Genomic DNA, 17,174 nt, shown 5'->3' with positions numbered 1-17,174 from the left:
ACCTCTTTCATGTTTACATGGATGGAACTGGAAAATGTTCTTCTTAGCAAAGTATCACAGGAATGGAAGAAAAAGTATCCAATGTACATAGCCCTTCTATGAAAATAATATATACTTCTCAAATGAAGGAAACAACTTAATTCTAGCCCAAGAATATGGGGAGGGGGTGGGGAAGGGGAGGGAAGAAGGGTGGCTGGGTGGTGGGAGGTTAACCGGAAAGATCACCTATATTTCTGTCTAACAAGGGTACAAGTGAACTTTTCTAGAAATAGAATGTAAATGTTTTGACACAATGACTATGCAAATTACATTAAATTTATGTGAACCAGCTTGATGAAAGTATTTCAAAATGTATATGAAAACACTACACTGCACCCCCTGTTTGCATTAATGTATAGAGCTATCACTTAATTAAAAAAAAAAGAATAGGTCATCATGGGAGTGAGTTGTTGATAATGAATATCTGAAAATGGGGAAGTGGCTTTGGAACTGAGTCATGGGCAGAGGCTAGAAGAATTTGGAAAAGTGGCTAGAAAAAGCCTAGATTCCAGTGAGGTCTGAGATGACAAGAAAGCTGTAACAGTAACAGTCAGTCCATCTTAAAGCAAACTAACAACTCTCTTTTACAGTGCCTAATTGTGTGCTTGCAAAAGAATTCCAGGAACTAGCCTTGAGCAAGTAACTATAGAACCAAGATTGTAGGTACCCTCAGTTAACCTGCAATTCTCCTGGGTCTGGTGGATGGCTCTTTAGATAACCATCAGAACAAAATATGTTCACCCAGAACAAGGCATGCTGCCCTGCACGTAGCCAGCTACCCCCAGCCCCTTTGTAAACCACTGAGTCAGCCTGAGATCTTGGAGATAGCCTTTGTGAGGGGAGTCTGCCATATCCCCAGGATGTTCTCTCTGTAATAAACCTGCTTTCCCTTCCATCAACCCTTTGTCCCTCAAGTCTGGCTTGTGAGTGGTAAGCAATTGAGCCAGAGCTCAGTTATAAAACTTGAGAAAGTTCAGCACTTAGAGACTGGTTTAAATGGTCATGGCCAAAATCCTGGTTAGAAATGTGGGCAGTAATGACCAGTCTTGGGTGGAACTGAGGAACAAAGAATTGGAACATAAAGTAAAGGCCGTTCACGTTATGAATGGACAGAGAAATTGGCTGAACTGTGTCTATGCCTGGAGGGCTTTTAGGAAAGGCAAACTTGACAGTGATACAAGGGTATTTGGCAGAAGAAATTTCTAATCAAGATATAGAAGGAGCTTCCTGGTTACTTTTGACCACTTACAGTGAGATTCAGGAAAAGATGAAAAATTTAAAGACCGGATTTATAACTAAAAGGGAAGCAGAGCAGAAAGATTACGAAAACTTTTGACCTGGTCAAGTAAACAGTAAGGGTATAGCCCTGCAAGCATTTAAAGAGATTAGCACAGATAGAAAGGCGCCAGGTGCTATTTCTCAAGAAAACAGAAGATCTCAAAGGCATTTCAGAGATCCTCAAGGTTGCCCCTAGAATTACAGGCCCAGAGGCAGAGGAGGGCAGAATGGTTTCAGGGGACAGGACAGGTATACTCTCCATGGGTGGCCCCAGGACAACTCTGGACTGTGCTCCCTACACCCCAGCTGTTCCACAGCCACCCCAGCTGAGGTCCAGTAAACCAAACCCAGGTGAGGCTCATGCCATAGCTCTAGAAGTTACAAGTCATAAATTTTGGTAAGTCATGCTAATTCCACAGGCTTGCAGAAAGCATGAACTATGGAGGTGTAGCAGCCTTCACCTAGATTTCAATGTATGTCCTCAAAAACCTAGACAGAGACTTGTCCCAGGGGCAGAGCCAATGGCAAAATGTGGGGTTGACACTGAAACGAGGTTGGCAATGCCTAGTCGAGCTGTGAGAATGTGATAACCACCACCAAAACCTTAATGCTGTAGTTACCAGCAGCACGCAACATACCCTTGGGAACGCTTCGAGCACTGAACTCCAACTCATATACAACTGAGCAGAGCTATAGGAGCAGGGCTGCCGAGGCCTTGAGCTCCTACCCTTACCCAGTGTGTCCAGGAGGCAAAACATGTACTCAAAAGAGATTATTCTCCAGCTTTAAGATTTGCCATGGGCCCTACTCAGTTTGGAACTTGCTTGGAACCTATTAGTCCATTCTTTTTGCCTACTTGTCCCGTTAAGATGGGAATGTCTGTCTTATGCACGTACCACCAATACATCTTGGAAGTTGATAATCTGTTTTGATTTCATAGGCTTACAAATGAGACCCTGGACTTTGGACTTCTGAGTTGATGTGAGAATGAGTTAAGACTTTGGGATCGCTAGGAGTGGTGGAGCAAGCTGGAAAGCCAAGGCAAGAGATCAGGAGTTTGAGACTAGTCTGGGGAACATAGCGAGACCTCTATCTACAGAAGAACAAAAAACCAGCAGGTCATGGTGGCGCATGCTGGTAGTCCCAGCTATTCAGGATGCTGAGGTAGGAGGACTACCAGAGCCTGGGAGTTTGGGGTTGCAGTGATCTATGATGACATCACTGCACTATAACACAGGCAACAGAATGAGACCCTGTTTCCAAAAATATAAGAAAAAGGAAAGAAAAACTTTGGGACCATACAGATGGAATGAATATATTTGTATGTGAGAAAGACATGAATTTTGGCAGTTGGGGTAGAATGCTATGTTTTGAAGGTTTATCCCCTCCAAAACTCATGTTGAAATTTACTTCCCAATGTAGGAACATTAAGAAGTGGGGTCTTTAAGAGGTGATTGGGTCATGTGGGTTCTTCCTACATAGATTAATAGATTTGTCCATTCATGGATTAGTACATGAATAGATTAATGGGTAATTATGTGAATAGGACTAGTGGCTTTATAAGAAGAGGAAGAAAGAGCTGAGCTAGCATGCTTGGCTCCTTTGCCATATGACACCCTGTACCGCCTCAGGACTCTGCAGAGAGTATCCACCACCAAGAAGGCTCTCACCAGATATGGCCCATTGACCTTGGACTTGTCAGCCTCCATAACTATAAGAAATAAATTCTTTTTCTTTATACATTACCACATTTTAGGTATTTTGTTTTAATGGACCAACACAGTCTTTTCTGAAATTTTAAGAATACAATTTTGGGTGAAAGAAGATATATAAAATAAACTACAGAATTTATGAAAAATAATTATAATAACACAAGTACATATGAGAATGTATGGGAATACACTGAAAGTGAGCAGATGAAAATTCAGAGCCTAAATACTTATAGTAATAAAAATCAAAGAATTAAAATAAATCTTTAACTTAAAATGAAAAGAAATCACAAGGATGAAAATAGGGCAGAGGCAAAAAAATCAGTAGGTACCATTAAGAAATCAAAAGCCTAATTCTTTGGAAAAATACAAGGGTTATCTGGAAAGTATTTGCCCAGGTAATATAAAAACAGTATTAACAATGGCTGGAAAATTTCCACACAGCCCTCATATAATAGACAAGCCACTAGGTCAAGTGGTTGGTGGTCAAATCAAGACAACAAAAAAGAACAAAGAAAAAAAGTACAAATATATAAAATAAGAAATGACAGGGAGAAATAACTACTGATAAAGAGAAGCCAGAAATTAATTATAAGAATCTACCTTACAGATTTCTATGCAAATAATTTGAAAACTTAAAGGGCTCTGTCAATCGACCACCTAAGGGACTGTAACAAATTAGCCAACATAAGAGGTGGTCAACATAAGGACCTAGGCCTACTGTACTGATATGTACATGGGGTATATGTGTGGTCTATGAAAATCAGGTCAACTTAAGGAGGTGGTCAGTGTAGGGAGGTCGTCAACTATGGAGGTTCTACTCTAAATTTCTTAGACTGTGGAAATGTTCCAGATTAAAGGAGGTTTAAAAGACATAACAACTAAATGTAATGCTGACTATAGACCAAATCCTTCACTAGAATAAGGTGAATGCTATAAAAGTCATTGTTACGTCAATTGACAAACTAAACACAGATGGTAGATTAGATAAAAACTGTATTTATGTAGTCAATTGTACCATGGTTATGGAAGAGCATGTTCCTCTTCTTGATGTTATGATGCACGTAATTGGTCTAAAATGGTTTGGAGAAAAAATGTATCTGTACACACACAGCACATGTGTGTGAGAAAGAATAAAAAAATGGTAAAACAAATGGACAAAAATAGTCTCAACAGGTAAATTTGGGTTAAAAAAAGATTAAAAAACCTACAATTTTTTTGTAAATCTGAAATTATGTTTTCTAAATCACATCACAAAATTACAATTATGATACTGATCTCATCTATGAATAAAAAGGAAATTCCTTTCATATATAAAGGAAATTTAATTGCTTTAAAACGTTAAAAGATCTTGCCAAGAGCAATAGTTCACGTCTACAATCCCAGCATTTTGAGAGGCCAAGGCAGGAAGATTGCTTGAGCCCAGTTCAAGACTGTAGTGTGGGTAACTTAGTGAGATACCATCTCTACAAAATAATTTAAAAATTAGCCAGGTGATAGTGTGTGCCTTTAGTCCCAACTAATTGGAAGCTAAGGTGGGAGGATAATTTGAGCTCAGCAGTTCTAGGCTGCAGTGAGCTATGATGGCACAACTGTACTTTAGCCTGGGCAACAGACAGAGCAAGATCCTGTCTTAAATTTCAAAAAAAAAAGTTAAAAATCTGGAACCTTAAGTGAGAACTGAAAAGAGCTTACCCATGAATAGGAATGCAGAACAGCCTTTCCATATTAGAAAGAATAATTCTGACAGTCTCTGGTGTTCTGGAAGAGCCCAACTCAGTCACCAAGAGTGATTTGGTAATATCTAAAAAAGAAAATGTTTTAAATAATCACTAGCCTTCCATTATTAGAATTATTGAAAAAAACTGACACTCATAATTCAGAATGACATAGGACATTTTTATCCCTCACACAAGCTTTCTCAAATTTGTTTCTAAGTCTTTAAATATTAAAATACTACGGCTCGGCGCCTGTGGCTCAAGTGGCTAGGGCGCCAGCCACATACACCTAAGGTGGCGGGTTCGAATCCCCAGCCCGGGCCTGCCAAACAACAATGATGGCTGCAACCAAAATATGGCCAGGCGTTGTGGCGGGCGCCTGTAGTCCCAGCTACTTGGGAGGCTGAGGCAGGAGACTCGCTTGAGCCCAGGAGTTGGAGGTTGCTGTGAGCGTGATGCCATGGCACTCTACCCAGGGGGATAGCTTGACGCTCTGTCTCAAAAAAAAAAAAAAAAAAAATTAAAATACTAATAAAACTGTTCTCCCAGAGTGGTCATTTTCATAAGCATTAGAATGTCCAGCTTATTAGACCAATACAAAAAGTATAAAATACAACCATGCCTGCAGGTATGATACCTTTCATGGGAAACAAATATATATATAAACATATACATATATATGTTTGAAATTAAATTCATAAGAGATTTAGGCATAGATTTGAAAGAAAACAAAAATTAAATACAGACCAGCCAATGCTTTCTCTCTAAAACGTCTAACTGAAGCTCAGCACTCCCCACACTTTACCTCCTTCCACCAGCTGAGATGGGTGATCACCAGCTATGTTCATTCCCAGTATTTTTGTAACTGTTAACGCACTTCTGATAGTTACATAATTTAACTTATTACACAAAGTGAAGAATGATTACGTACAGGGAAAGAGTTGGTTTTATGAAACCTAACACATTTCTTCCTTGCTTAGATGCACATTTTACACATGTTAACATCTCAAAAATTAGGATGCATCATTTTTGAGGACCCCCATCCTTGGGGTCTTAAGAGTTCAGTAAAAAGGAAATGAAGCAAAAGACTGCACTCAATTTCAGTGTTTGGTTGGGAGGGAATACAGAAGTCTAGAAAGAGTCTGAACTCACACTGTTTTGCAAGTTATCTTTAAGTTCATGCTGCACTTGGAATCTGAACGTGAAAACTGTAGAAAATGTTGGATGTGGTTTATGGAAGAAAGGTAACTCAAAACATCAATCAGCTTTGAGAAAGAAAATAGAAAACTTTTTATCTGAAGAAAATAGAAAACTTTTTATCTGAAGGCTGCTTTAAATTACTGTATCAGGCCCTCTCTAGGCATTTAAAATAGAAAGGCAATCATGTCTCTAGGCCTTGAGCTAAAAATAATTGCCTCTTGAAGGCACCCTCCCTTCTTCCTTTATAACTTGAGCCTTTGTTTTCTGGCGCTCTCTCCAAGGCAACCTGGGAAGTATGTCCCAGGCTACAGTTCTCAATCTTGGCCCAAATAAACTCTTTCTATTGATTTTGTCTCACCTTCCTCCTTTTAGGTCAACAGCAGTCACAGAAAAAGAAGACTTAAAATGCAAATCACCCTGCTCATAAAAAATGTATCTGTATCTTTTAAGTAATTCCTAGCTTTAAAGGCTTTTTCCCCTTAGTTACTTTCTAATAACTGGTCCCAATGGTATCAGATTGGAAGAATTCTAAACTCTGAGAGACAGTGCCTAACACAACAAACTCTGAACTCCACTTGAGTAAAATGTCAGTCTTCACCCCGTGCTCTTTCCATAACCTAATACAACTCTGGGCCTAAAATGTTTGCTCAATTACATTTGCTTTTCCTGCTTCCATTCCATATTCAAAATACAAAATGAAATAAAAAAAATAAAGGCCAGGTGCAGTGACTCACACCTGCAATTCTGGGAGGCATGAGGATCCCTCAAGCTTAGGAGTTTGAGACTAGCCTGAGCAAGAGCAAGACCTTGTCTGTACTAGAAACAGAAAAAAAATTAGCCAGGTGCTGTGTGGCGGCTACCTGTAGTCCCACCTACTCGGGAGGCTGAGACAGGAGGATCACTTAAACTGAGGAGTTTGAGGTTGTTATGAGCTAGGCTGATCCATAGCATTCTAGTCTGGGCAACAGAGTGAGACTCTGTCTCAAAAATACATACATACATACATACATAGAAAATAGACACAATCTATGAATCAGTTAACACTTGGAGAACTCCATAACAAATTACAAACCAATCAAATAAGAGTATACAATATCAATTGGACCAAAAATTGGAGACTAAACCTACCTTCTTGTTTTGAAACCTGTAGTTTTTGACCATTACAAAAGGCACCTTTTCCTTTCCTGGCAGTGTACATCTTATCTTCCACACAGCTGTACACAACTCCAAATTCTATCTGCAGAAGTAAGACAAGTTTTTACCAAATCTATTTTTCGTCATTAAATCAATACATTTTTCTAAGATGCTAACAAGAAAATCTGAAATACTAACACTGTACCAAAATAGCTAAACAAGGAAAGACTTACATGTGTTTCCAACCTAATCAGACAAAGGAGTCATCAGACCTGAAATCCCCACTCCCCTCCCATCCACATCCAGACTTTGGTAAGAGCTCCCACCTTACCTCTCTCCCTCCTGCCCTAGATGAAGACAGATCTTTCCTATTTTCTAAGGTGAACACTTTCTCCTGTGTTATGATTCCAACCCTGTCATACAGTCTCTGAAATGATGCTCCATCATTGATACCTCCCGCCTTGGATTTCTCTTCTCTGGCCTTCTCCCCAAGTTTCTCCCTCCCTTACAAAACCTTCACAGTGTTGTCTATTTTTCCCTTCACTGGCCGAGTAGTGCCCACTTCCATGTCCTGTTCTCCTCTTCACACACTACACTTTGGCTTTTGCCCTCATCACTCTTTTGCCCTCATCATTCTTCTGAAACTCTCACACAGAGAACATCAATGAGCTCTTCCTGACCACGTGCCTCGTCTGAAGAATTGGGGATAGTGGCCGTCCATTGTCAACACTTCTTTAGCACTTAATTCAGTACCTCCATGTTTCTGGCATCACTCTCGGTTCTCTCTTGCCAGTTAATCCATGTCAGAGTCATCATGTTAGAACCTTCTTCTCTGCCTCACCTTAAAAGCTGTGTACCTTAGGGTTTTTTCCTTCTTCCTTTGCTTCCATTTCCTTCTTAGCTCTCTGTATTCTTACAGGTTGGTCCTTCTCAGACCACAAAATCCACTATCACCTAAATTCTGGGTCCCATCAACCCTCCATCACAGATCCTTAGAACCTATGTTACATTCAAAGAGGTCAAATTCACTTATTGCCTGGTCACCTATTATTCTTTCTCTACAAATCTCCTTTTTCAAATTTTATCTTAAAAACACTTCCTGATTTTAGCGTTTCCTCGAGTAGACAGGCTACCAGGCCTCCCAGAAAGGCCACAACTAACTTACCCACCACCCTCTGCTCTGACACTGAGTTGGTTTATTGAGTTTCCCCCTCAATGAACATCTCCCTGTTCCCAATATACATCATACTTTTCAATTTCTTCAGGCTATTCTTTCTGATTAAAATGTTTCTTCTTTTTTTTTTTAATCTGGCAACACCCTAATTTTTTAAGTGCCAACTAACATGACCAATTTCTAAGCCCTGCTGTTGGGAAGATTTTCACAACCTACAGTGGGTAGAATGGGTTGTATTCTGTGTTCCCATGGTTTTTTTTTTTTCTCTCTTTCTCTCATTGTCCTGCCACATACAATCTTTACTGTTCACACATGTAAGTCTGCACTGAACTCTGAGTTCCAGGACAGGGAACCTCCTAGCCCAGAGGTCATTATATACAAAAATGATCACTTAGCAACTTTTGGACTTTTTTGCTGATCACTACAACCCACAGGCTATGCTTTAGTTTTAATTTTCAGATATTTCTTATTCTGTTTGCATGTTGATGAAACATATCATAAGTTCCCGAAAGACAAGATATTACCACTGTTTGACCAACCAAATAGCCAAACTGTAAGAAAATGCAACAGCTACAGATTTTGCTCTAGTGCACTTTAGATAAAAGTACTCAATTAGAGGTAGATTCCTAAATATACTCTGCATTTTCCAACCAAGCTTTGACCCCTGCTACTTCCTGGTCTTTGGACATCTCTCTTCACTGACACCAATTAAAAGCATTCTTGGTTCAAATCCTACTTCCACAAAGCATTTTTGATCACCCATCAAATTCTATCAGATCTGATTCTATCATAACAGTGGCGAAATACTGAATTGTACTTCAGTTACATGTATTTTCTCTTTACAATTCTTGCTTCTCAGAAAACAATAAATATTCCTCATTAGAATTATATCGTTTAAATTTTGATAGTCCTGTGCCTTATATTCAAAATGATGCAGTTATATGAATAAAAATCTGACTTTATTATGAAGATAGTCATTCCTTTCAAATTGTATATAAAAACAGCGCACTGTACCACATGACAGTATTAATGTACACAGCTATGATTTAATTAAAAAAAAAAAGAAGAAGAAGAAGATAGTCACTCCTTCTCAGGACAGCCAGCCCTTTTATCAACTAATACATTTAAAACAACATACCTTTTTATTTACAACAAAGCCAATTGAAACAGCTACAAAAGGAAATCTTAAAAGAAAGACAAAACAAAAATTTACAAAGATAGAACTTATTTTTAATAAAATTTATAAAATTCATTTGTTCATGATATAAGTACTTATAAACATTTTCATATAAACAGTCTGATCCCTCCCCCCTCAAAAATGTAAGATGCAGGGTACAGTATACAACCCTTCCTTTATATAAGACAGAAAAGGGAGGTGTTACATATACATGTGTACATACAAGATGCTTCTATAGGCATGAAACATCTGTCAAAGGATTGGAAAGGAACTGATAACTGATCCACCAGAAATGGATCTTGGGAATCCGCACCTAGAAGTGGAAGGGCACCTAGAACTAGATGCCATCTACATCTTTAGAATGTGAAATGCCATGGATATAATAACCAGACAAAAACATTTTCTCAAAAAGTAAAAATGATTTTTCAAAATGTTTGTATTGATTGTAGTTAGAAAGAAAAGACTTTTTTGAACATTTTTCCCATAGCCTGGATCCTTGATACCAAGAGGTACTGTATTATACAGAACAGGGAGTTGTTACTTCTCTCTACTCTAGCACCAAACTTGACGCTTCACATCTGAAAAGTAGACTGTTAACTACGACCTGTGTCTATGGTGGCATGAAAATTAGAACAAAGGTAGTAATTTCTGATTTATAAGAAAAACAAGAGGAAGAAAATAGAAAAAATAAGTCCAAGGAAACTAATAAAAATAAAAAGTTTTAAATATTGAATATAGTTTTTATTTTAACAAATATAGGATCATAATATAAACATCGTAGTATACAATCTTCTCTCTCTCTCTCTCTCTCTGTCTTTTTTTTTTTTGACATGTAGTCATTGTCTGTTGCCTAGACTAGAGTGCCATGGCATCAGCCTCACTCACAGCAACCTCTATCTCCTGGGTTAAAGCCATCCTCCTGCTACAGCCTCATGAGTAGCTGGGACTACAGGTGCCCACCACAATGCCTAGCTACCTTTTTCTACTTTTAGTAGAGATGGGATCTTGCTCTTGCCCAGACTAGTCTTGAACTCCTAAGTTCAAGGGATCCTTCTGCCTCAGCCTCCCAAAGTGCGAGGATTATAGGCATGTGCCACTACATCCAGCTTAATATAATCTTCTCTTCTAACATTATAGTATAGTGTCAGTATCATTCCAAATTTAAAAGACACAACATTCTATCACAAATAGATTCTAGAACTTAACTTTATAGACTTTAGTGATTCTATATATAGTATACATGTGTACAACTACATGGCAACTTGAAATATAACATTTATGTGTACTCATACCAAACAAGGCTATTCATTTTAACTCTCACAAGTAATTCCATTGTGCTTTCTTCTGGTGATAACATGAGTTCTGTAATATACTTGCACCATGCCAGGAACTAAACTACATTCTTATATGAATGTTCCAATCAATGAGTTCCAATAACAAACAATTATACAAGGCAGGTGCCATAAATAGGGCCATTTTATAAACTGATTAAACACTGAGGCTTAGAAAGATTAACTAACTTGCTCAAGATCACAAAAAAAAGGCACCAGAACTGAAGCTGAAGCCTACTGATCCTAACACCCCTGCACTGTGAACCCTGTTTGCTCTTCTGGACTGGACTCATTCTATATTCCGGAGTAACAACACTCTAGGAGTGACCTTCTTAGTTTCTTTACTGATGATGTCAAAGCAGCAATGTTGTTTGCTTCCATTTTTCATATAACTCCAACAGTGAGAAAAAGAATGGTAAACAGAGCACTCTGCAGCACAAGACAGGATCACACAGTATTTCTTCTGCTCAACATCTGGTGCAAAGTCTGGACAGTGCATTTTGCTCTACTATTGCGTTCTATATAGACATCCTTAGAATAAAAACCATAAGCAAATTACACAATTCACTAAAGTGTGTATGTTCCTCAGACTTCAAAGGTCCATACAGTTAACATACAAATGTTAATGATATTAAAAAATTTAAAAACATACCGATGTACAAAGTTGGTTGTTCCATCAATAGGGTCAATGATCCACGTGGGGTTGTCGGTTAAGACACATTTTTCCCCAGCTGCCACAGACTCCTCACCAATGAAACTAAAAGCAAGAATAACAGAGCCCTAACTTTACATTGCTTTCCACAGTGTCCAAGCCACAACACCTCCTTAGCTACACAGAGTCTACCATAAAACACAAAACTCTGTGCCCTGCTTTTCTAACATTGCTTCTTTTTCTTTCCTGTAAAGACTGATAAAAATGAAGCTTTATTTTATTTCCCTCTGAACAAATTCATGTAAAAAATTACAGAATTCAAAATTCCATGTCCTACGAGGGTTAGTAAAGGCACACATGTGTGTACACTAGTGAGCAAGCGCACACCCGAAGGGACATTGGGAGCAGATGAGAATTGTTAAGAAAATGTGGTGAGTTTAAAAATAAGTGTACACATTCTCTAATCCCCCTCCCTTCAAGAGGTAGAGTCTGATCCCGATATAGGGTAGGTGGCGCCGCAGCCAGTGTGGCTGGAGCTGAGGGGAGGACCTGCCGTCCCAGCCCTGAGGGTGTTGGTGTAGCAGCAGCCAGCAGAGTAATGAATGGGTTGGAGGGGGTGCAGGTGCAGGAGGCTCCAGTGGCTGGAGGGGCCCAACAACTGCTGGGTGGGGGGAGCGCCTCCAGGCTGCCAGCTCAGGGAGCGAGGTGGTGTCTCTGCTCTGTCTCCCTCCCTTCCCAACTGTGGCTGAACAGGGAACGCCTCATTTCCCAGGCCTGGTCAATTTCATCTAAGTTTTCCTAGGCTTGTATCCATTCATTTGTTGAGCTTTAGGTATACCCCTAGACAAAGAACCTAGGGGAACACTTTTTCTGACTTGGGTTTTTCTCTCTGCCAGAAGCTCTGGTGTTGTTTCTGTATTTTTTTCTATAAAATAAATCATGTCTTAACACTGATCTGTGGTCTATGGATTCACTCTTTGAATCCCCAAGACCAACGACCTACTGAAGAAAAAATTCCTGTAACCATATCTCCTAGCCTTGAGTGTGAGCTAGACTAGTGATTCCTTTCTAACCGATAAGGCAGAAGTGACCGGGAAAACTTCAGAGGTTCCTTCATAAAGTGGCCATGCGGTTTGCATCTTATTCACTCTGTTTCTCCCTCCCTAACCCACTGGCTCCTTGCTCTGGGGGAAGCCAACTGCCATGTTGTGAGCTGTTCTGTGAAGGGGTCCCCATGGCAAGGAACTGCAAAAGCTACCAGCTGACAACCCCCGAGGGGCTGAACTCTGTCAAGCATTGATACAAGTGAGTGACCCTTCAGCCTTAGTCCAGCCTTGAGATGACCACACAGCCCTGATGGTGCTTTGGCTGAATTTCATGGGAGACCTTGGCTAGAACCAAGCAGCTAAGAGACTCCCACATTGTACAATTCTAGGGTACTGTGAGATAATAAATGTTTGCTGTCTGCAGCTCTAAGTTTTTAGGGTAATTTGCTCTGCAGTAATATAAGACTAACACAGACAACATTAAGTGATCAGTGAGAAGGCAAATTGCCCAAACTACTGTGCTGTACAGGCCTGTACATGCTATGCAATAAATCATCTGGAAATTCCATAAATGTAGTGTTTGATTTATTGGTTTTCTTCTTTCATGTTTTTTAAAAATTTATTTTCCTTTATTTCATACTGAACTATCTTAATAAGCATCATCATCATAATCTTCTTTTATCTCTTTTTTTTTAGGTGAACACTTTTTCACTGGGAGGAAATATATTTAGTCTCAGCTTTAAGCATTTTTTCTTCTCAATGGCAAAAAAGACCAGGAAGGGCCAACGGCGTGACTGGGAAGACGTACAGAATGCTGCTGCTAACTCTGTAAAATGATGACAAAGTTTTGCTAAATTCTGTGTCTATAAAAGAACCCCAGATAGGATTTTCTCTCAAACTCACTCAAGCTACTGCTACCCTACCATATAGAGAATTTTACAATATAGAGAGTAAAATCAAACTTCTAAATCACGGCAGTGGCAGCCATTTGTTAGGTTGGCTTCCCAGCACACATACATTCCTTTTACTATGAAAGAATCCAAATATTCCCCCTCCCCTGCTCTCTGGTAGTTGAGCATGGACAACTTAAGCTCAGAAATCACATGCTTCTGTCCAGAATCTGTAATCTCAAAGCTAATGAGATCAAGATAGAAGGCTAATTAAACGCATTCAAAACTGTCACGGTCAAGAGTGAGGCCACCAGCAGCTTCCTAAGGCAGAGCTCCTAGTCACCTAGGCGCACACCTCCTCCTCCTTCCCTGGGCTCCTGCCTCAGCTGCCCGCCACCCTCCACCTCAATTACTTTTCAGTTTAACTAAGTCATTTTCTCCATCTAGAATCAAAATTCTTCCCCAGTATATTCAACCTAGGCTTCATTCTATCATTTGAAATTAAAAAAGAAATACCTGTGAGAAGGATACTTTTCCTTTATGGATGAAATAAGCATTTTTTCAACTTTTTGGTCAGTAACAGTAACCAAATCAGCTGGAGAACTTTTCAGCATAACATTCTTTTCATCTTTTATAGCTTCACAAACCACCTGAAAAGATTTTTTGGTAAGCAAACAGGACAGACATAAGTAATTTTAAATCAAACAAAAAGGTAAAATATAGAAATGTTTTAAAACATTCAAACCTTAAGTGATATTCTTTAAAGATATTCTTAAAAATTTCCTGCAAAAATGTTTTAAAAATAAGGTTTTAATGGTGATGACCTACGACGGACAAGAATTCTAAATACTCTTTCACCCTATTGTACAAAAACAAGTGTCATCACAAAAAGTTTAATGATATAAAACTGGAGTAGTCACTCGATTTACAGGATTTAGTTAAACGAAAACAAATGTTATCAAAATACATATTTCACTTAACAAGGCAATCACACACTGCCCTCAACCATCATGTTACGGCTGACAAAGTTTTAGTCCATACCTCTCCAGCTTGTCTTGCTAGGGTTACAGCATAATCCATGCAGTCCTGCCAAGGATCAGCCATCTTCTGAAAATATTTAACACATATCAGCACCACGTAGTTACAATTCTCTAATGATAATTATTTCACAAAAGCTTTTTAATAAGCAACAGACTTTCATTCTAAGAGTCATCTCTTGCCCTAGTCTAGAGGTTAAATTGTTTCCCAACATGTACTCCTAGGCCTGGATAAAAACAGTTTTTACCTAAATTACTTCTACTGTAAAAATATTTTCCTAACAAAAAAAGTTCTATGAAATTATCTCTCAGTCAATGTAATATAACATATCATAGCAGAAAAGACAAAACAAAATAAAACAAAATGCTAGTTGGACAAGAAGGATGGAATACTTTTAAACCTAGGTAAATGTCTGGGTAGAAAATAAAGTAAAAATAAGAGAAGGAACATGGAAAGTACAGAAACAAATACCATGTGAAAGGAAAGAGCAAAAGATAAACGTACTGACTGAATGCCAGGGAGTGAGGTGCTTTATACAGAAGATTATCTTTTCGTGAGGTGGTAAAGATAAAGAACAGAAGGCTCAGTGATGAGAAATAGTTGCTCAAAAATATACAGATGACACAGAGAGAATTTGAACTTAGTTCTGATTTTAAAGTCCATTGTTCTATTATAACATTCTGAGAAAAACAAATTCCAATTCCCCCAAAATAATAAAAAAGAAAAAGAAAAATTTCTTTCACTGAGATTCAGACAGGAGGGGAAAAAACAACAATAACATATTTTTGTCCTCTGAACTCTCCAGCTTTCCACTGACTTCTGAAGACTAAAATAACTCACCACTGGCTTGACCACACTCTAAAATTTGTACCTAGCACAATGAAGCTTTTTAAGCTGTCAGACTCAAAATCTGTGGCATCATTTATAAAGTAACCCTAATTTTGTCTTCTTACAACTGAGAATAAATGGCACAGAGTTGCATCTTGAGGACTACCCTGACATCCCTGCCTCTGTCATCACATTACAGGAACGGGGAGGGGAAAAGACCTATAGAGTAAGTTTCTGCTAATTGCTTTTTTTCCTGATGAAAGCATTTAAAAACATTTCTTAAAGGAGCCCACTTTCCAAATTAGGTATGTAAGTAACTCCTCAGAGCTATTCAATAATTATTTCTAAACTTTTTTTTTCATTGTTATTCCCATTCCATTCTTCTAGTCTTAACAGAACTAGATGTTCTCAGCTACATCTGCTTTCTGCCATAAAGGTTCTAGCTGAATAACTGGAAGGCATAAATGTGAAAGCTCAGAGATGAAGAAAAACAGGGAAGGATGAGGCTTGGGAGGCTTGGGACCATCCCTTCCAGGGCCTTAGAGAGAGGAGTCTGATTATAGACAGGCCTTGAGAAAGCACGTCATTGTGCTAGTAAACAGAATGGGCCGGAAGGTGGAGGGAAAGGCAGAGAGGGTGTGTAGGTAGATGGGTAGTAGGCTTGGATTTAGATGCAGAAGACCAGAGGAGACCCCATGTTTGACTTAAACCTGAGGAAGGATGTTCTGTTGGCAGAGAAGTTAACCAAGAAGTCAAGAACTATCTGCTTTGGTAGATAGTTGGGGAAATAGTAACTACATTGGATATTGGGTATGAGGAGAGGAAGAGTTGAAGGATGCCCAGATTTCCCAAAGGGGAAATCCCGTGTTTTTCTTCCACTTTGGCAATTGCATGGACAATGGTGATAGCCATTGAAACAGGGAGCAACAGAAAAGAGTGGAGTTTGGGATTTGAGTGTTAGGTTGGAAGATCAAGAGTTTAACTGGAAGAGAATGAGGTCCCTTGGTGAATTCAAAAGAGATGACAACTAGGCAGCTAAATATATGGGTTGTGAACTCAGAGGAGTTTGAAATCCTGAGTTTGGATTTCACTGGACAGGCATGATTAACAATTGTACAGAAATGTGATGCTATAAAAAAAATTAAATGATCTAATACTAATATTAGATCACAGCAAGGCCCCTTTGTTTAGAGTCTTATTGGCTCTTCTGTGCAGCATTCTTTTCTCCATGGTATGGGGTAGGACTCCTTCTAAAATGGGGGTCTCATGACCTACAATCAAACAAGATAGGTCAAAAAATTTTTTATGGTCAACTCTAAGACGGAGAGGCTGGGGAAGATTCCTCCTTGGAGAGAAAAAGGAAAGGTGAAAGGAAGAGAAGTCAGAGAGAAAGATTCCATAATCAGAGGCCTGCAACACCCCAACATTATAATAAAAGGCTTGGCAAAAGCTATGAGAGTTATGAGCTAGGAATGTATAACATATAAATATGTATATATGTACATATATAAAAATCACATATAATAGTGTTGCAGGAAAACAGCAAATTAAAACTGACAGACACTTACACCAAAAATATAGAGGAAGGAATCCTTTAAATTCAGGCTAGAACTCAGGTGCCTCAAAGCGTAAAACACTCAGTTCCGGGGAACAGTTCTTTCCAAACTCTTTTATATTTTCTTCTTCAGCTCAATATCAGCTGTATAGTTACAGTTACAACAAAGAGTACAAAGAGTTAACAATTGTATTTCTCAAGGAACAAGGGTGCTGTTATTTGTTACACAGTTTTTTTTTCAAGGTTATTTTAGCTCACTGTAAAGTTTGTTCTTATCTTTGGAGGAGGAGTTCTGCAGCTGCCTGCTGCTTTCTCAAGATCATTAAGTATAAGATTTATTAGTCTTTCTTCAATATATACAGAGGATGCCAGGAAATGTATACACATTTTACAAGAGAAAAAAAC

At 38.8% G+C, this 17,174-nt stretch overlaps 2 protein-coding genes across 4 annotated transcripts in view; both read right to left on the bottom strand.

Annotated features, from left to right (window-relative positions):
• Positions 1–16,834, bottom strand: part of LOC100964508 (inositol monophosphatase 1-like) — an 89,960-nt gene extending 73,126 nt beyond the window's left edge. Inside the window, exon 1 of the mRNA XM_003782523.2 lies at positions 16,783–16,834. The gene's annotated coding sequence lies outside the window, so the exon portion shown is untranslated. The remainder of the gene's footprint in view (positions 1–16,782) is intronic.
• Positions 1–16,893, bottom strand: part of IMPA1 (inositol monophosphatase 1) — a 27,391-nt gene extending 10,498 nt beyond the window's left edge. The window contains exons 1-7 of one of the 3 annotated variants that reach the window (XM_012810595.2): positions 16,783–16,893; positions 14,390–14,452; positions 13,865–13,998; positions 11,413–11,517; positions 9,391–9,436; positions 7,073–7,181; positions 4,722–4,830 (exon numbers count right to left, since the gene is read on the bottom strand). In XM_012810595.2, coding sequence (XP_012666049.1) covers positions 4,722–4,830; positions 7,073–7,181; positions 9,391–9,436; positions 11,413–11,517; positions 13,865–13,998; positions 14,390–14,452 — 566 coding nt within the window. In that variant the 5' untranslated portion in view covers positions 16,783–16,893. Of the gene's footprint in view, positions 1–4,721; positions 4,831–7,072; positions 7,182–9,390; positions 9,437–11,412; positions 11,518–13,864; positions 13,999–14,389; positions 14,456–16,782 lie in introns of all 3 variants that reach the window. The other 2 variants (XM_012810591.2, XM_023517701.1) reach the window with 2 other exon arrangements.
• Positions 16,894–17,174: the final 281 nt, after the last annotated feature.

The sequence above is a fragment of the Otolemur garnettii genome, unplaced genomic scaffold (genome assembly GCF_000181295.1).
Source record: "Otolemur garnettii isolate 467f Iridium unplaced genomic scaffold, OtoGar3 scaffold00004, whole genome shotgun sequence".
NCBI classification, from domain to species: Eukaryota; Metazoa; Chordata; class Mammalia; order Primates; family Galagidae; genus Otolemur; species Otolemur garnettii.
Note: the sequence above shows the minus strand (reverse complement) of the source record. Positions and strands in the feature narration are given on the sequence as shown.